The following is a 20,810-nucleotide window of genomic DNA, read 5'->3' as shown; positions in this document are numbered from 1 at the left end:
TTGCAGCCATCTTGTGAAAGCCAAGATGGGAGAAGAGACAGAAAAAGGGCTCTTTCCCTTGCAGTCCTAGAAGTGGAGGTCTTTTCTCTAAAACCCAGACTCATTTGCATAGCCCAGGGGATGGGAAACCCTCACCCTGCATCACCCACCATCCTTCCATCCATACCACCTTCTCTACTCCCGCAATGCCAGAGTGGAGGCACATAGGCAGGTCAAAACCACACCAAACAGTACCGGTGCTACCACCGTCTCTAATAACACTGTCCCTGAATATTTACTCCTTCTTCAGTGCTCTTGGCGCTGTCCCTGTAAGGGAGTTTGGGAGAGCATATAGAAGAGGGTGGGAGAGAGGCAGCATCACTGGGTGGGAGAGGCAGAGCCCTGTGTGCCTGGCCCCCTGCCGCCCCGTGGGTGCTCTCAGGCTGGACAGGGATGGAAACAACCCTTAGCCTGAGGCCCCTGCGTTTTCCCAGGCTAGTAATGAATGAGCCCATGGCCCTGATGGAGGCATCAAAGACTTGTGACAGCCCCTGCCATGGTTGTAAATTGTCAAGTGCTTGGCTGAAAGTGCTTTGCAAGCTGTGAGCCAGAGGCGGAGAAGGTCAGCTGATTCAGAATGGGGGGATGGGGGGCAGTCACCTTTGCCTGGGGAGGGGACTGTGGTCAGAAGGCTGGAAGCAGGGCAGCCCGCCTTTGAGGCAGGGATTGATGAATGAGGGGGAGTGGTTTTCCAAGTCAGGGATTTGGGGGAAGAATACCAAGTGTCAGGGAAGAATGAAAAGAACATGCCAGAGAGCCCTGAGGGGCTGAGTATGGAGGCCTCTTCTGGGGTGCATGAAATGTCTGGATTCAGGACCCTGGATTCTTTGGATGATGCAACCTTCAGGCCTCTGCAGAGTTGGAATCAAGGCTCAGGTTCCCAAACTATCCGTGAGCCTTGAGATTCATTGATTCTTGGAACTTTAAGCGGAATTTATGGTGACTAACACAGACAGACAATAGGGAATTGTGCCTGGATGCATCCACTTTCTTGGACGGGTCTTGAAACCACTCTGAACCACTCTTTCTTCACCTATAAAGTGAAGACAAGAATACAAATCTCCTGGAGATGAGGGAATTAGAGATAGTGTTTTCAAAGTACTTGGAATGAACAGCATATTGTTGGTGTTTAATAAAAGATATATATTCTAAGTACTTATGAATAAAACCGTGACATTGTACATGCAAGGCAGGAATGGAAATGTTTGGACTCCAGTCTTGTTGAAACCTTTGTCAATGAGGCATCACAAAGATTTAGTTACACCTCTCAGAAAAACTGCTTTCCAAGACGCAGACCCAGTTATCCTAAGCAGCCCAAGACCATTCTTGCTGCCAGACTTTGCTCCATGTTTGCTGAGCCCAGAACCCATTTTAGCTGCCTTTAAGGGATGACATGGAATGTCGAAGGGAACATAATTTGGTTGCAGAGAGAGGTGATAGTACAGAGGATTAAAGAATTTAATACATGTTAGTCTGGGTGCTATGAGAACAAGAGGCCAAGACAGGAATAACTGTGCAAGGTTTTTGTTAAGGAAAATGCCTGCGGGAGACAATGAAGAGAGAACTAGACATGGCTGGGAGAGTCCTCAGACCACGATGCAAGTCTGACCTGAGCGAAGGAAAGGGGGAGGGAGGGTGGGCAGAACTGTTCTCGCCTGCCATGCAATCTATGGAAGGTTTGGCTAGGGCACTGGGGAGTCCTGGAGCCAAAGTCACCTGTAATAGAACAGGAATAAGCCTGCCTTAGTATCTCTCCCACACCCAGTCATTGGCACATAACCTCACTGCAAACACAGCAATGGATTTCAGAGTACAGCAGCTGGGTCTATGGTCAGTTATATTCCTGTGGTGGCAGGTCTTCCAGGCACATTCTCATGGCAACCACAATATATTTTTTGTAAGAAATTCTGCCCAAGACAAAAAGTGATTGAGGTAGGTGGTAGGAAAAAAAGAAGAAAAGAAAAACCCAAAAGAAACAAACAAACAAAAAACCAAACCAAAACACCATCCACAAATTCCTCCCTGCCTGTATATATGCCCCTGTGAAATGTGATTTTGCCATTCCTCCCATCAAGAGATGGGTTTTTCTTTCTACTTCCTGAATCTGGACTTGACCACATTAATTGCTTTGGCCATTGGGACATTCATAAATGTGGCACAGCAGAGGCCTGAAGGATATGTGTACACTGGGGCTGGCCCTCTTTTACTACTTTTGGAGACCTGAGATTTCGATGTAAAGAGCCTGGACTAGTTTCCTGAAGGATGAGAGACAACACAAAAGAGAGACAAACCACCTTCCCACCACCACACATGTGAATGAGTCCATCCTAGACCATCCAGACCCAGCTAAGCTGCCAGTGACCACAGTGCCCAGCTAAGCTGGACTAGACCCCAAAGAACTAATGGATAACCCTTAGTATTACAAGAAATAATAAATGCCTGTAGTTTTAAGCCATTCAATTTAGGGCTGGTTTGTTAGGTAGCAAAAACTAACTGACATCATTTATACCCATTTTATAGATGGAAAAACTGAAACCTGAGGGCATGATAAAGTCCCTCAATGAATCGAAGCCTTAAGGTGTTAATCACTCTTTCTCAGTCTCCCATACCAGGCTGGGCTTGACCAGATGGCTCCAGTGTGGGGTCAGCTTTACTCATCTGTGCTATTGGCCTCGACCCTGGAGTCAGTGGAGATTTGGACCTCCGATTTTGACTCTTAATAAACCTCTATTGAATGAATGATGCTAAGGTGTTAGGAGGCCCTTCTATGACATCGAAGCCATTATAACACAAGTGGAGGAATTCCCACTCTTCAAAGCATCGGAGGTGAGGGGTGTAGGGGTACAGACTATAACCTCCTGCAGGCAGGGGCAGAATTTATATTTCTCATATTCTTTTTATGTTCTTCACTACTGTGCTGGTCTCATAAGCTACCAGTCAGTCATTCGACAAATATTTATTAAGCATGCCCAGAACAAAGCAGACAAAGATCCCTGCCCTTGTGGAGCTTACAATCTAGTGGGGAAAAGGTAATACACAGGATAAATAAGTGAGCTATAGTATATTGGAAAATGATAAGTGCCAAGAATGAAAACTAAAGGGGGGAATGAGAGAGAGAGAGAGAGAGAGAGAGCGCGCGCAATGGGCAGGGGTTGTTGACATTTTAGATAGGGTTGCCAGGATATACTCCTTAGAGACTAAAGAAGGTGCAAGAGCAAGCCATATGGACATTGGTGGGAAGCGTGTCCCACAGTAAATGGAATTGCCCTGAGCCAGATCCTGGGGAATGTTTAAGGAGCAGCAGAGGGCCAGAGTATTCGGAGTAAACAAGAAGTGTTAGTAGGGTGATAAGTTCAGATGGGTAAGGGTGAAGGGAGTTGGTGCCCATCATAAAAGGTCCTGTAGATCAAAGTGAGGACTTTGAGTAAAATGAGAAGCCATTTGGGATTTAGGAGCCGGGGAGTGACATGACCTGACAACATTTTAAAGGGATGCCTCTGGATGCTGTGCTAGGAACAGTCTGAAATGAGGCCAGGACAGAGCAGAGAGTCCAGTTAGGTGGTTACTGCAATAACCATGGACTTGCTTTAAATTGACATTGAAGTAGAGATGCCTAACCTAGGGCTTATGTCAGAAGGAACACTCAGTCCCCATTTATTGGGGAAAATGTTGAATCTTGTCTCTTCGCCAGCATTAAGGTGCCTGAAAGAGCAGCCAAAGGGACTTTGCTTCTGGACCTGAACATGGTCTGCTTTGATAATGACAGCGAAGCACCAAACAGCCAATTCAACTTCACCGCGCCATCTGGAGTGGGGAGCAGCGGCAGATTTTCACAGGATCCAGCTGGCTCTGGGAAAATTGTGGTCAGTTACTGGTCATTGCATCGTTGAATGGTCATGGGGGAAGCTGGTCTAACGTGCATAGGGCTTTCGCTGCCCCGGAGGGAGAAATTTCCAACGTAGCTCCCTCTCTGAGCAGCTGTAACTGACAAACTTAATAATGACTCTGTTTTCCCCCTTTGCTCTTAATTTGACCCAACTTCCAGGAATCACCTGGTATGCATGGTTGTGCCTGGGGTGCTAACTACTGGACTCCTGCATAGCTGCCGTTCGCGTGCCTGCTTAGCTGCCTCTACAGTGACATTAGAGCCTCTGGGCTCAAGCACGCGTATGCGCTTGAGTGCTCCTTCCCGGCCCACAGAGGAGTGAGGGGAGAGAAAGCAGGCCCAGAGCCATGTGTTCTGCTAAATTCAGCGGAGTAGAACCACTGTAGACCCAAAGGGGACTGAGAAAGTCGGCTGTGTCTGTAGCCCCACTCCACAGCATCTCAGGGGGGCAAAAGCAGAGCTGGAAGCAGGACGGGCATAAAAGACTGGTCTCAATGAGCTGTGTGAGACCTTTACCTATGGGGTCCCTGCTGGAGGGTGTTGGGAAGGAGGAGAGAAAAACGGAAGGTCAGGGGGAGGTGGGGGGAGGGTCTTGGAAGGGAGTGGTCCTGGTTAGGGACTTTGCATCAGAGAGAAAGCCTCAGGGAGGAGAGCCAGCAGCCCACAGGAATCCTCTCCCCCACCTCCTTCTCCACCTCCCATCCTAAACCCTTGTTCTAGCCCCAAGAAAGTCTTTCCAATTTTATTCAGAGTGTCAGCTAAAATTTAGTTTCTATTTTTTTCTGTTTAGGAAATGAATACACGCTCACTGTAGAAATTATAGAAAAACAGGAAAGCATTACCATTCAGTGATAACCACTGTTAACATTTTGATATATTTCCTTCTTGTCTTCTTCCATGTACACAAATTTTGTGTATTTTATACATATATGCATAAGTATTTTGAATGATGGAAATGTCCCTGCCTATAGGAATCTATATCATGTTTCTTTTCAACTAACCTGAAGTCTTGAGCTTATGCTGTTGGACAAGAGTGTTTGATGACCATCTTTAAACATAGATTCTCTTTCCTTGTAAATTATTTCAGATAAATTGTCTAGCAGGGACTAAAGGTATGCATGTAACTTTTTAAAGTTCTTCATGTGAGCAAAATGCTTTCCAGAAAGGATTTCCAATTTACATTTCCACTACAGATAGGACAATATCATCAGTTCAATGAAAAGGATTGATTGATATCTCTGTTTTAATCTAGTTGATTGGTGATCTAGATTATGAAAATTCAAGTAATCTAGCAGCTGGCAATAAATATGCTGTGACAATCCAGGTGCAGGATGTTGCCCCTCCTTACTATAAAAGCAAGTATCATTTTGATTTATTTCATGAAGCATCTTCCTTGAGTAGCAATGACTAGAGTCTTGGCAATACTCAGTATTGGGCTAGGTATTTGTGTTCAAAAGGAGACTTCAAAAAACCCAAACACGGGAATCAGCCCAGCCTCCTTCTGTCTTTCATCAGGCGCATGTAATCGTCCGCAAGTCCTTTCCTCTGTCATCTCCGAAAATCTCAAGGATCTGCTGCCTTCTCCCGGCCCTACCCCCATCCCACGAGAACTGCTCTAATGCAGACCCTCCTCTTTCTTGGCTGAATCACAACACTGAGAATCTTTAAGAATCAGTCTGCCTGCCTTTCGTCTTGCCCCTTTCCAAGTCATCCTCCACATTTCTGACAGTGATTTTTCAGGAAATGCAAATGCCATCATATTACTTCTTGGCTTACAGCCCTTGAGTGTCTCCGCATAGCTGTCAATCAAGTTCAAGTTCAAACTCTTTGGCTCAGCAAACAAGTGCTCTCCTCATTTGGCCCCTGTCTAACTTTCTAGCTTCAGCTCCAGTCGCTTGCCCCTAACCCCTTTTTGTTTCTAACTAGGCCAACAGCTTGCAGTTTTTCTGAGTGAATCATGCTTTTATTCCTTGCTATCCTTGCATATGCCTAGAATCACCCCCATTCCCCACCCCAGCTCTAGTTACCCATGTAAGGTTCAGCTTGCGTTTCCTCTGATGTCCATAGTGTTTATGTGTTTACCAAAAGGCAGCTACCCTAAGCATCTCGAAGGCAGAAACTGCCAGGTCTTATTCACCTTGTATCCCCAATATTTTGCACGGAACATGTTACACAAAAGATGCTTTTAAAATATCGAATAAACAAGTCAATGAGAATAGAATATTGTGATTTAAATGTTTTTTCTGTCTCCAGATAACATCTACATTTATGTCCTAACAAGCCCAGAAAACGAATTTCCTCTTGTTTTTGATCAGCCATCCTACGTATTTGACTTGTCAGAATTAAGCCCAGGTAAGTAGCAGATGAGAAACAGGCCACAGGGCCCTTAGCAGACTCCATTCATTAGGCAGAGAGGAAGCTTCCTTCCAGAGGGCCTGAGTGGTGGTGTGCACAGCGGCTCACAGGCTGAATTGTGTTTATGGCATCTGTTATTTCTCTTTAAATTGTCCTCACTACTGAGGAGCCCTTCAGGTGAAATCTAGATTTTGAAAACTGTTGATTAAACTACATTTCTCTGAACCCCTGATTGTTTCCTTGTCTGTGTCTGATTCCCCTAATCCTTCTTCTTTGTAGCCAAAGTTGTCCCTTGGTCTCCACTGTGATTTTTATCCAGCTCATTCAGAGAATTAAAATTTAAAAATAGGAAAAGCTTTTCCATTTCTAGAGTTCCTTCATTTAAAAACAAATAAAGACATTTCCTCTCTCCCTTAATAGGATTCACTGGAAGCCTCTTGTTTGCCCTTTACGACACCTGGATTTCTGCAGGCTCTTCCCACCTTAAAGAAAGGACTCCCCATTTCCAGCTTCAGTTTCTCCCCATCTCTTCCAGTTTGGAGGTGGTCTTTTTAGCTCTAGTATAATCAGACTTCACCACAGTGTTTGATCCTTTTATCATGGATACTTCTATACGTGAAACAAACAAACAAAAAGCCAAAACACTCCCCCTAAAATTACCTCCTCTCCATTTTATTCTTTCATTGTGATGGTTTCCATTTCCTGACATTACAGTTTTGTTTTGTTTTTCCCCTCCCCCCACCTCCAACTCCAATTCCTGACATTACATTTTAAACAAAACACAAAAAGTGGATCTGAAGGAAAGGCTTTTAATTCTTTACCAGTGAATAACAAATGGAATAGGAAGGGGCTTTTTATGAATTCGCAGATCTCCCTATAGTTATTTATCACCTACTTTGGGTCAGGCGCTTCCTTCTAGGGCTATGTAGTTGAATAAGAGAAGGTTTCTACCCTTGAGGAGTCTAATTTATCATAAAGGGCTTCTACAAAACAAACAAGCCAGAATTCCAGCGGCTCCACCAACAAGATTTGTAAAATAAACAAAATGGAACAGTATTTAAAAATCTGTATTCTGCCATACGGTTACAAAACTCTTAAAATTGTTTTTTATCTTGTGTATAAGAACGATTCATGAGTTTTGTTTCTTCATTTGTTTTTCTTGTTCTTTTGTTGTTTTCAGTTTTATATACCACATATCAGTGAAATCATATGGTTCTCGCCTTTTTCTGTCTGACTTACTTTGCTTAGCATAATAATCTCAAGATCCATCCATGTTGTAACTTTGCTAACAATTGTCACCCCAATGAACTTTAATTAAAAAAAATGTTTTTATCACACATACACACACAAAAGAACGATGTATACTCATTATAGAAAATGTGGAAAATACAAAAGACTTTAGGACAACACTGTTGCAAAAAACTGTATATGCGAGGAAGCTCTTCGCAGGGTTGTTTATGATAGCATAATGATTAGCGTGCTTCGAGTCCATATAAAGGCACGAACTGTGTTTAGCACCTCACAGTATGCTTGGGTCATAGGGCCAGTGACCTCGTGGGTGTTCATTCGTATAATTTGAATTTAATAGACTTGAAAATATAAGACACACAGAGTTTGAACAGCAAAGGGGCCTCTGAAAACCTTTCTGCCCGTGGCAATGAGAATGTCTGCTCCTAGATCCTCCCTGTACCCCGTACAGCAGGACTAATCTCAGGTACTTTATTCTTCCAGCTAGAACCCAGGTGGGACAGGTGCGCGCCACTGATAAAGACTTTCCCCAGAGCAGCATCGTGTACTCCATCTCCTCCGGTGGGGCCAGCCTCCAGCGCCCAAACATGTTTTGGATTAATCCCCAAACCGGAGAACTCCAGCTGGTGACTAAAGTGGACTACGAAACAACCCCCATCTATATTCTCAGAATCCAGGCCACCAACAGTGAGAATACAGGCTCAGTCACTGTGAGTGGGGCTATTTGGTGCGTTCACATCAGCCCAAATGGTTGACTTAGGGTCTCTCTTGAACCCTCCAGGGGTGGCTATAGCAACAAGGAATCTCATTAGGGCACATCCTGCAGATGTGACGGGAAATGACTAGTTGAGTCCAGGACAGCACATTGGAAACACAGAGCAGTGCCCGGGAAATAAAGATTGACACTCAAGTGTGGGTGAGTGGGCGGAGTGCTGAGATCGGTGGCCACTCTGTGGGATAAGTATCCTTCTCTTGCCCTTTAAATCTCCCTTCGCTCTGGAGCTGGGCTGGCGGTGAGATCCAGGCTGCCAGAAGTGGGGCGTGGTTTTGTAGCTATGCATTTCCTACCCCCCTCCCAGTAGTTTTGACATCTTCCCACCCCACCCCCATCACACCAGATAGGGTAGATCCTACAGTGATGTGGCTTGACATGGGGCTATACTGCTTCTCAACCTTTGATGTTGAGAATCTGATTAAATACAGAGTCTGAGTCTGCAGGTCTGAGCGGGGCCAGAGAATCTGCGTTCTTAACATGCTTCCAAGTGCTGCTGGTGCAGCTGGCCCAGGGCCCCACTCTGAGTAAACAGGCTCTTCAGGGCTGTGCTGTCAGTGGTTAGGATCATCTGAGGGTAATATGATAGCCACGACGATGAAACTATTTCTTGCTCTTTCCCAGTAGTAAAGTGACAAAGCATAAGGTAAAATGAACACTGAGCTAGCGGCAGGCAGGCCTGTGTGACAGAGCGGATGACTGGTTCGGAGTCAGGAGACGGGGTTCATGTCTCAACTTTGATCCCAGTTTTCCGAGGGAGGTCTGAGCCATGCTTATCATCTTTGTATCCCAATTTCTTAATCTCAAATGGAGAGTCGTGCGGTCATCCGATGCCTGACTAGTTCCGTTCCTCTCATGACTCACTTTGAATTAACGGGACGTTGGTTTTAATGATGCGTGAGGCTCAGCATTGCATGCTGAGGAAGAGATGGGCTAAACTGGAGATAATTGTAGTGTTTGTCAGGCCGGCTTTTTGAGAAAAATGAATGGATTCCACTTTGGGAGCTAACTAGAGTGAACGTTTCAATTTATTCCCGGACTCAGAAATAGCTGAAATCCCCAAATTTCAAAGGTAGAATAAATACAACTCAAAATGTATAAGCTTTTTAAAAGGGTGCTGATCACATAAGTCCCTTTCAAGCCTGACAGTCTATGATTCTGTGCTGGCAGGCATCCCAGTCCATATTCCAATTCACCGGGCATAAAAGACAGCGTGAAAGAGAATAGGCTGGCCCTGCTTGTGGCAGGTGAGTGCCCCCAGCTTAGTGCAGTGCCACTAGCCCAGGTCACAGAGGAGGGCCCGCTTAGCCCGGTGCACTCGTTCCATCCCAGCGGTTCTTGACCCTGGCTGCCTATTAGAATCAGCTGGGGGACGTAAAAAAAAGTGCCTGGGCCCCACCCTGCAGACTCCATTATTAAGAAAGTAGAGCCAGGGTAAAGAACCATCACTCTATATCCCAAAGTTAAAGATGCAACTTCCGATTCACAAGGACAGTGGGCAAGGAAGTACAGGGGGTCACCATAAATCCATAACCATTACTGGAAAAACAATTCAGCCATTATCTGGGGATGGGCCCCGTGTGTCGTGATGCATGTGTGTGGGGGCATGTGAATGTATACATATAATATGCATTTGTGCATACACACACACACACACACACACACACACACACTGTAGAAGTTAATAGTACCATATAGGACTTGGAGTACAACAGACCTACATTCAAATCCTAGCTCTGGCACTCACCAGCTGAATGGCCTTAGGTCAATTATCTAATTTCTCTAAGTCTCATTTTCCTCATCTGTAAAATGGGAATGATCATATTATCAATCTCAGGAAAGGTCCACAAAAGTGCAGAGCCCAGGGCCTGGTTCCCAGCAGGCACTCAGTAAATTTCAGCTACTGACGATGGCCATGTTTTTGCTGTTCTAGGTTACTGTGAACATCCTGGAGGAAAATGATGAAAAGCCAGTTTGTATCCCAAACTCTTATTTCCTGGCCATCCCAGTGGATTTGAAAGTTGGCACAAATATTCAAAATTTCAAGCTGCAGTGTACTGATCGTGATTCCAGCCCCAGGTCTTTTCGTTATTCTATTGGCCCAGGTACAGTACCGGACATTGACAGTCCTGGCCTGGTTTCTGGGGTCAGAGGCCTTCGCTGCTATTCAGGGAGAATGCAGTGGGGGTGGGGGGGTCTGTGCTCACATGCTGATCTGGGCACAGTGTGTGTGAGTTAGGAGACTGTGAAGGTGGAAAGTAAAACAAGGATGAGGGGTGCAATGGCCCCAGTGCCTCCCAGCCGTCCTCTTGGCTTCCCCTTCTCACCTGGGTCTTCCCGGACTCCCACACAAGGCTGCCCAAAGGGCCAAGGGAGGGTGAATCCCATTGATGGTGACCCATCCTCCCAAGTTCCCAGACTATCGTATGATTCATGAATCATATGATTGTAGTTAACAAAATTTTTTTAGTCCAGCTGCTCAACCACCTCTTTTCCTGCAAGCTGTAGTGGGGGCAGGGAATCCCTGTCCTCTTTCTGGATAATAATAGATTAAATAGATTAATGCATTTTGAAATGTGTCCTCAGGAATTCTCTTCTGCTCCATTCATTTTCTCTTTAAAAATATACCATTGGGGGGAGGGGGCGGGAAAGAGCACCCCTCAGTGGAAATGAGACCAAAATAGCTCATCTAATGAAGTGCTGGGGCCAGAGATTTAAACCCAAACACGCAGAGCAATTCCATGGGAAAGACTGAAAACCCATCTCAGCCACCTGCTGAGCGCTGGCAGAGCGTGAACTCGGAACAGTAGGAAGCCTCTGGAGCAGGCAGTGTCACAAAACCCAGGGGCAGAGACTGCAGTTGCAGAAGATGGAAATAATCCATACTGAGAACCCTCAGGCCTTTATGGAGCACTTTGCTGCTAAGGGAGTAAAAATTGCATCATCTCCTGCTCCATTTACTGGTTTTCAATCGGTAATGAGTCTAGAGCCACCGGAGGAATGAACAGGGGCCTTTTGGGTGGGAAGCCTCCCTGCCCAGCTTCCTGAGCTGTGAGCGCTAAGCCCTGACAGACTGCTGGGGAGGCGAGAATGGGGCAGATTCAGGAGGACCTGGGACTGGAACCCCTGCAAAGCTGGGAGGCACCTTCCTTTAGGGGAACTCCAAGGACATCTGTCACCAGTTTGTGTGACCAGCCAGGCATGGAGTGAGCTTGGCCTATGGCTGGGAATCTGGCCCCCTCTACCCTCTTGCTGCCCACTCGTTGGTCTGAGTGTGAATTACACATTGTTATCAAATAAATGCTGGATGATAGGACTGGCTAGAGAGGCCAGGATTATGAAATCTTTCTGCCTGATGCTGTAAGATGGTGGCCATCTCCTGCGACAGGTGTGCTGTTGTCCTTTTCTGCTCTTGTTCTTGTTGTAGCCACACTGGTTGTGAACAAGAGTGACCTTTGTACACTCTTGTGCAGTTAATGAAATCTCTGGTGCAACTAAGGCCAATATCATAATCCTGGTATATCAGAAGCTCAGTCTACACATGAGATCTGGACATTTAGGGAAAGGTTGGCTGCAGTTTTCCTCTAAACCTTCATTTCTCCCTCTCTTTTCTTCCTTTCCCCTAAATCCTTGTCTTAAATCTCATTTAGGCAACATCAACAGCCACTTCACCTTCTCTCCCAATGCTGGGTCCAACGTTACACGCCTGCTCCTTGCAACTCCCTTTGACTATACTGGTGGGCTTGATAAGATCTGGAACTACAAACTACTCGTCTACATAACTGATGACAACTTGCTGTCCAGCAGGAAGAAAGCTGAGGCCCTTGTTGAAACAGGGACAGTGACATTGATTATTAGTGTCATTCCTTACCCAACCACGATTGTCACCACGACCACCAGGGTAAGGGCTTTCGTACCGGGACACCCCAGTTACATCCCTTGTGATTTAACATTAATGGAGCCCTTTGGCCCAGGAGAAATGTGGGAGGGATTGAAAAGAGTTGAGATATTAGGATGTTGTGAGGAATGGCAATCATGGCTGCTGGACTGAAGTCGTCACTGGGTGGTAAAGACCTGGGTGAAACCTGGGACTTATAGAGCCAGTAACTTCTCCTTTTCTGGTAAACAAGGGTGTGCATTGGTGCAGGGACTTGTGATAGATCAGGTACTGACAACCTACAGTGCTTGTGGCACAGGAGACAATTTTCATGGGCATGTGGCCAGTTGCTACCTTCACATCCTGTTCTCCGCTTGCTCTTAAGAGTCATGGCAAGTCCATGTCTATGAAAGCAGTAGTCACCAGGTGCTTTCCTCCACTTCTTTTAAAGCATTACCATGCAGCAGTCTGTATCCTACTCCCCACTTCCAACCCATTAAAATTGATTCATTCAATCTACAAATATTGACCTAAGACCTATAGTACGCCGATCACGTTGGTGAACACACCCCAATGATCTCTGCTCTCATGGAACTTAGAGTATGGATCAGTGGTGTGGCCGCCAGAGCAGCAGCATCAGCACCACCTGGAAATCTGTTAGAAATGCACATTCTGGGCCCCCCAGAATAGTAGAGTTACATCTCACCCAACCTTGATCATTACCACAACCTCCCGGAAAGGATGTTGGAATCTGGAATCCCCAACTACATCCCCAGACCTAATAGATCAGAAACTCTGGGGGTGGGGTCCAGCAAACTGTTTTTAGTAAGCCTTCCATAGGCTTCTGATGTGTACTAAATTTGAGAGCCACTGAGCTAGAGGGGGTGATAAGCTACAAATAGGTATGCAATTTAATAAAATAACTACCGATGGTGATAAACGGTAGGAAGAAAAATAAGCAGGTGCCATAATAGAACCAGGGTGACAAAGGAAGGGAGAGTCTTGGAATCTGACAACAGGATTATGTCCCTCTGCACCCTGGAGGAACTGGCTTATATTTGTGCTGACTATTTTGTCCCCTTTCCTCCTGTGCCTAGTAAAAGTTACGCCCTTGGTTGGCAGCCCCATACTTGTAGTATGCTGGAGGAAAATTAATCGGGACCTTAGAAAACCACCTATGACAGCAGGTCCACTTCTGTTTCTCAGAGTCTTACCAAGAGTGGGTTCATCTCCATGGGCTTGAGTCAATATTACCACAGGGAATGGAGGCATAAGGTAACCTTAAGGACTTTCAGTTGCCGTAGGAGCCAGCAAGCTCCTCTGAGTAAGGAATTGCCCCCTTTCTGGGGCTTACAACATGTCCCATTTGTGGCATCTCTATTCCTGAAAACTCTATAACTTGTTGGTTATCTGTCTCCCACTCTAAGAAGTAAAGGCTGAACTTGAGGTTTCACTGTGATATCAGCCCACTCATCTGGCAGTGCAGCCTGTAGTGAGTGAACACTGACAAACCTACAAAGTGTTACAAAAACAACGTTCATGGCTCATGCCTTCCCAGTGAGAGACAACGGCTATATTAATCCCTGGATTAGGCCCTGATTTGGCAGGGGAAAAAGCCAATGGAATTTTTAGCTTTTGGGAAGGGGAAGAAAGACAGAGAATAAAATCAGGGCTAGAGTTGCTTTTTAGTTCCCTAAATGTTTCGGGTTTTGATCTAATGGAAAGACTATAAATAAGGTGATGGGTTGAAGCAGCAGAACTGTGAGGACATAGATGTCAATTTATAGAACAAGGACAAAGAGCGAAATAAACACTCAGCCTGTGGGAGCGCTGACGTCAGAAGCGCTCCCACCCTCCTCTCACTCTCCCGCCTGTGTCATTCAAGCCCAAGATCATCTACCAGACCCTGAGGAAAAATGTTTATTCTCCATCGGCATGGTACGTGCCATTTGTCATCACTTTGGGCTCCATATTGCTTCTGGGCCTCCTGGTGTCCCTGGTCGTCCTGTTGGCCAAAGCCGTCCACAGACACTGTCCCTGCAAGACGGCGAAGCACAAGAAGCCTCTGTAAGTTGCCAGTGGGCTGGGCCCTACCACCACTTCCCTTAGGGCACTGTTTCCAGTGACTTCAGGAGAAGGAAAGCTAGAGAATTAGAATTTCTTTACAAGGTACAGCGGGGGACGGAGTGAAGGAAGGAAAAGGACCTATGGCGAAGAAATGCCAGCTCCCCTTGGTCCTGGTGTACCCTCCTCATCACCTGCTGGACCAGGAAACTCTTCCTTTGGTTTTCCTGGCACCTGCCCTGTCCTTGATGTGTTCTCAGTGAAATTGGGGCTACCTCTTGGTGACCTCTCCTGCATAAACGCTTCAGAAAAAGCCCAGTTGTGGGCAGGTTAGAACATGCTGTTCTCTTATTTGTAGAATATTTAAAGGATGAGATGGAATTAGAGGAAGCACAAAAAACTGATAAGGAAATTAAGCTTTTGGCTCCAGTGATTCGATGGGGCTTTTGTGTGACTAAATAGTCATTGTTCTTTCTCATGGCCTTGATCTCTCACTCTAAAGGGCTGTAAACGCAGGCCTGTTTCCTCTCTGGTGACACCCTGTGGAGTCTCTTTTGCTGGCTGAAGTGAGGTACTAGAGTGAAGTGATCACTGAATTGTAACAAACTTCCCGGGAGCCAGTTTCTTGAGTCCCAGTAGCTCTTACAATGGCAGCCTGATGGTTCTGAGCCTGGGCTTTGGGCTTAGACAAGTCCTGGGTTCAGATCTTAGCTCTACCATTTGGCTTTGGGCAAGTGACAACTTTGTGAATCTCAGTTTCCTTATTTAAAAAGCAAACAATTAAATGAGCAAATGCAAAGAAAGCACTTAGCACTGCTCCTGATATAGAGTAAATGCTTAATACAATATTTAAAAAATATGTATTGTTGCATTATTTTTCATGGTTGATTGAGTGCAAGATTCTAGATTCCAAGTTTAGGAAAAAGTCAAAGAATCTTGTGGCATTGGAACTTGAGTTTTGGAATTTCTCATTGGCAAAAAGAAGGGGTGATAAGACTCGTGTGCCTTTTAAAGGTATTTTGAAGATTAATTAGTACTGTCCGATAATTTAAAATCTATGGATGGAAGACTGTATAAAACTACAAGGCATTAGCATAAAGATGTGCTTTGCATTTTGCCATATTTATTGGGGAAGTTTGTTGCTATTGGCAACCTTGACTTCAAGGTAAGAAATCATGGAGCACCTGCTAAAATTTAAAAAGGCATTTTTGTTTGGACTCTACTCACAAATTGATTTGGGGGAAAAAAATTGGCTCCAAAAGAGTGCTGCTTAAGCTTATAAGGATTGTGGTGTTCTGTAATGGGATTTGGGCAGAAGTTCTTAAAGAAAGTCATCTAATAGATGCCACAACTCACATGCAATTTATGGTTAAATGTTAAATATGCACCTTGAACTTGGTTGTTTTAACTTACATTCTAAATATTAATCATCTTCAACATGGTTGACTTAAGAAAGAAAAACTAGCTAGTAATTCAGACTCAGATCTGGCCTCTCTGAAAATTAGTTGTATCACATGGCCCCCAACATTATCCAATAGCAAAATAGAATAAAATTAGAGTCACAGTATTATAGAATCCAAGGTTATCATGGGAAAGGTCTTAGAGTCTAATTCCAGCTCTTCATGTTAAGGAAATCAGGCTTCAACTGCTAGCCCTCCAACCTTCCTGCTGTGAGCTAAGCTTTCTGCTCCCTACCTACTGGGGAGAAAAACGGGGCAGGAAGAATTGCCAAGCAGTCCGATTGGGGTTGTCACGCCCAGTGTTGTCAGAGAAGAGATGTTCCCTGAAGTTCTACAAAGCAATAGTTTTCAAAATTATCCAACTCTCAGAACCTCCTTAGTCCCAAACCAATAGTGATGGAGCTGCTCTGTCTGGAGCAGAGGTGGGAGCCCAGCCTTCCATTTAGTCCTCCTCCCTGGCCCCTTTCAATCAACTCCAAAGGCCTGTTAGTTGTGGCGTGTGTACCAGCATAGAATGCTCTCAGGTTAATTCTTGTCCATCATTTCCCCCCACACAGGGTGAAGAAAGGAGGTATGTGCGGTGCTTATTCCTTTTGTTTGTCGCTGTGTTATTTATTTATTTATTTATTTATTTATTTATTTATTTATATCATTTATTTATTTATTATTTATTTATTTTTGCTTATTCTGTTGTACAACATGAAAGGGCTTCAACTTGGCAGAGAATCAGTATGCAGTCCTGTTTCGATAGGTTTTCAGCCACATCATCCATGGGTGGACTGAAACAGAGGTCAGGCATAGCTGGAGAAAGGGAAGGGCAGCCTACAGGATGCTGTGGCCCATTGGATCTCTCATTTTGGTCCTGTCTGTTCCCTACCCAGAGTCACCTCCAATCAGCTCACCTTACGCACCTAGAGGTCTGTTTCCCACCCAGTGGGACAGGAAGGAGAAATTCTCTGTGGGTTAAACACGGACAGTGCCTACTTGCTGCTGCTCACAGAAGGGCGTGACCCCTTCTGAGGACAGCTAATGCTCTGTTTGGACAGATGCCTCTTTTTAAAACAAATGATACTTTATTCTCAGATTGTAATGGATTTGATCATTTTCACAAGTTACTTAGGTCAGGCTAGTTAGAAAGGGGGGGCTGGATGCAGTCCAATGGGCTAAGAGAACTGAATGCTTTCGGGGACGTTGGTGAATTGAGTAAGGTCCATCTGACCAACTCTGAGTTTGAGGAGATGTCACCACCTGACCCCAAAAGTTGTTGCCTCAAGGAGAATCCAGGCTATGGGGAGAGATGGGACAAACAATTGCGAAGTGTGTTTTTAAAGAATAATTGCTTTAATCACTCCATCCATAGGCATGTGTCTGACATGCACAAGGCACAAAGCAGGGTTAGAAATTTGATTATAATGGTTATTATATCAAATGAGATGATTTTAATAAATGAGATTTTTCACAAACTGTCTCCCACCCTAGCTACTTTATAAAAAAAGGCATAGGGAATGGATGCAAAAAATCTCCACATTATGAATAAATATATCAATCCAATCTTTCCTTTTTACCCATAACACTATTTAAAAATGAGTTTCCTAGGTCCAATGATAACAATAAGCTGGAAAAAGAGTAGAAAGGACTGTTTTTAGTTCTGTGTAGTGTGTGTGTGTGTGTGTGTGTGTGTGTGTGTGTGTGTGTGTGTGTGTTTCTGAGTAGATGGAAAGCCGTCAACAAACATGTCTACAGACAGAAAATATTTTGCCATGTCTGCAATACTGATTTCAAAGCCTGTTTAAGAGATATTCCATTGTAGGGGTAGAATTTTAAGGTCAATTTACTGTTCAAGAAGCTTAACTTCTGCCTATTTCATTCCCTGCAGAAATGAAGAATACAAAGAGAGAAGTGGTGGTGGTAAGTATGGTTGGCTGTGCAGCACGTGGCTTAGTGAAGGGTGGGCTCCGGTCCAGCCCTCGCCCAGGCAGGCGCTGCCACAGCCTCAGGGGCATGTTTATCATTCAGGGAGATGCTTGTATTTGGCCACTGGAACAGATTGCTGTGTGACGAGCTCCTGATAGAATTTGTTCCCTCCACTGAACATGTCTACTGATATATTTGCAAAAGAACTGGATTTCATAAATATTGAACAGTGGTGTTTATTATCTACACCAGTTCTCTAGGAGAGTGGACTGGGGGAGAGCTTAAAGATCAGAATTGAAACTATAACCTTCAATGGGATTTTGCCCTTCCATAACCTTTCAGAAAAAGTGATAAAGGGCAGTGCTTGGGTCTGGGATTGGCTCTGCCCACTTGTCCATATGACCTTGTGGACTTTCTCAACCTCTTTAAGCTTTGGATTTCTCATCTGTGAAATGGGAGTGAGAACACCTACCCTTAGATAATAGGTGGGGAAATATTTTGAAAAATTTTAAGTCACACAAATGCAGTGTGATTGGAGAGCTGGAAGTTACCTTCCACCTTACCTTTTTTTTTTTTTTTTTTTTTACTGAACGTAATCTACCCACTGGGAAGTGATGGAACTTAAAAATGACCCCCTCCCCCAGCTCTTCCCTACCCCCTGCTAATAAGACTTTGTTATGATCCAAGACCCATAACTTTGGGGAATGGTACGCGCAATGAGGACAATCCAGTGTGCTGGAATTTTTGTTCCGTGCACATCAGCTAAGTGCTTATATGTATTAATCGGTCTACAAATGGGAGGAAGAGGTAATCTCTTGTCTCCAAGTCTTATTGTCTAAGGCAAGTAGCCTTGGTGATGTCAGTCAGAGACTGACTTAGAAATACATAATATTAAATTAATCGACTAAGTAAAGAAATCCCCATGACCGTAAACAGTGGGGCTGCTAAGCTGATCAAACGGATGAAACCCATACGGCCTCCATTTCCTCTCTCTTCCGTGATGCGCAAGTGAGTAGTGATGGCTTCTGTGATAAAAACTGGGGGTTGAAGGGCCCACTAAACGCCCAACACTGTCCTCATTAGCATACTAAAGAATGGCCCCATTGGAGGGCACTCTGCGAGGGAAGGGAGTGTTTCTATGGGCATAGAGGTCAGGTCCTGGAAGGGGGCACAGAGTACGGATCAAGGGAAGAAACAGATATGGAGCACAGGGCTTAGCTAAGGCAGGCCAGGCCCTGCTGCAGCACTGCACTGGCCTAGGCAAGGGTCCACCGCCAGAACCCGGGGTGGGAGCACATGCGTGTTCATCCGTGCCTGCCTTGCACATCTGCCGGACAGACCCCACACAGGCAATCCAGACCTTAGCCAGTGTTGCGTGGCGTTTCTGCCCTTCCTTCTATGCAGCTTAGCTATCATTTACTCAGCATGCTTTCCTACCCCCGTGTCTGGAATGAGTGTCCTCCTCCCACTCCCACCTGTGCTCCCAAAGCATCCTATATTCCCTCATAGACCTTCTCACTCTATTGAAGAACTTGTTTGTCAGTGGCTCCCACTTGATCGCAAGCTTTGTGCGGGCAGTAACCACGCCTGCCTTGTTCACCACTCTGTCCGCAGCATCTAGCACAGTGCCTATTGAATAAATAAATGTCAAGAAGACCCTGGGTAAGGAACTCGGGCTGTGAGGATGAGCGGCCTTGCCTGGGGGATGGCACGAAGGGCTGTGCTTAAAGATGTCTTTCTTCTCCTCAGGAAACAATCCAGATGAGCATGAGCACTGCTTTTGATGGAGAAGCCGTAGACCCAGGTAGTTAAGTGGCAATGCCACCCATAAGAGTGTTTGTATACACTAGCTCAGTAGAGTCATGGAGGACATTATCCAATTTCCTCTCTTAATTCAGTTTGTTGAGCTGTTCGGCTATGTTGCCTATACATTGCTGACCCTTCTGGGCTGCCATATATCGTGAGATCCCCTCTGAAGAGCTGACCTGCAGATATACATGATCTGGTATGAGGACTCAGAGAGTTTCCACCTCAAAGACCACACCTCTGTCTAGCCTCCCTCCCCAAATCACGAACCAATTCAGGGAATTGGTGAATTCAAGAATCCACATTTTTTTCCTGCTCATTGGGATTCAACCCACACCCCCCCATCCTTTCTGAATGCTTCCAACACCATCCTATTGGTAGTGAGAGATATGAAGAAATGGCAAGCTTGGCTTCTTTTTTCCGAGATGAGGGCCAAGAATTTCTTCTTGGTTGGCTAGATGAACATAAGGTAAAGCTGGCCTCCAGAGCTCTCATCACCCTCCTGAAATCAGCTCCAAATTTAGCTCCTTTACACACATCCCTCCACTTACAAAGGCTCAATTATAGACGTGAATAAAGGGAAGAAAAGCAAATTCAGGAGGCAAGTGTGTTGGCTCCCTGCCACACTCACATGCAAACGGCTCGGTCCTCCTCAGAAGGAGGATGGCTCCTCTCCAGGAGAGGCTGCTGCTGCTGCTGCTGGAATTAAATTTCCCTCTATTATTAGGTACTTGTTACCATAATGTGCCCACATTAGCATAAGTGCTGGTGGGCTCCTCAGCGGAGAGGCCACTCATGCTGCATGGAAATGGCAAGAGAAGGGCGTCGCCTGAAACTCCACACTAAAATCTGGACAGGACCAAGGCCATTACCTTGCATTTGTATGTTTGAGAGAAGAAAAAGGGAAGAAAAAAGCCCACCAGATGAATGGTCCAGACACAACAAAAATGGCTCCCTTGCATCATCTCAATGGGAACCAGATTTGTGTGGCTGTGACCTCAAATCTCTGCTGACCTAACATAAATAAAAATCAGCCTTTTCCTCCTTACTTGGTCAATTCCTTTTAATAGCAGGGATTCAGGGGACTTCTACAACAAATCAGATGAACTGGGTAGCCCTATTAGAAATTGAGCCTAATTTATCCGAAACTCCCATGATGTTGCAGGTTTATGTGGTCTTCTAATCTTGAAATGGAGATGGCCTTGAGCCTCTCCTACACCTTTCTAACCATGGAGCCATGGTATTTGTTACCTGTGTGGTTGGAGATTTACAGCTCGTGGAGAAGGCAGTGACGATTGCACTGTTCACAAGACTGCTTCCTATCTCAGTAATCCACACCTTTTAGCATGCTTCATCTTTCCCTGAGGATGAGAATAGAGCAGGGTGGAG

The 20,810-nt window shown here is 45.2% G+C and overlaps 1 protein-coding gene across 1 annotated transcript in view; it reads left to right on the top strand.

The window, feature by feature from the left end:
* The window catches only part of CDHR3 (cadherin related family member 3), a 63,840-nt gene that overhangs the window by 41,542 nt on the left and 1,488 nt on the right, over nt 1-20,810 (top strand). Inside the window, exons 9-18 of the mRNA XM_019745394.2 lie at nt 3,731-3,902; nt 5,178-5,280; nt 6,179-6,277; nt 8,012-8,238; nt 10,234-10,405; nt 11,951-12,201; nt 14,063-14,244; nt 16,259-16,272; nt 17,578-17,609; nt 19,365-19,419. Coding sequence (XP_019600953.2) covers nt 3,731-3,902; nt 5,178-5,280; nt 6,179-6,277; nt 8,012-8,238; nt 10,234-10,405; nt 11,951-12,201; nt 14,063-14,244; nt 16,259-16,272; nt 17,578-17,609; nt 19,365-19,419 — 1,307 coding nt within the window. The remainder of the gene's footprint in view (nt 1-3,730; nt 3,903-5,177; nt 5,281-6,178; nt 6,278-8,011; nt 8,239-10,233; nt 10,406-11,950; nt 12,202-14,062; nt 14,245-16,258; nt 16,273-17,577; nt 17,610-19,364; nt 19,420-20,810) is intronic.

This window comes from Rhinolophus sinicus, linkage group LG09 (genome assembly GCF_036562045.2).
Source record: "Rhinolophus sinicus isolate RSC01 linkage group LG09, ASM3656204v1, whole genome shotgun sequence".
Taxonomy (NCBI): Eukaryota; Metazoa; Chordata; class Mammalia; order Chiroptera; family Rhinolophidae; genus Rhinolophus; species Rhinolophus sinicus.
The sequence above is the reverse complement of the archived record's forward strand: the minus strand, read 5'-3'. Positions and strand labels throughout refer to the sequence as shown.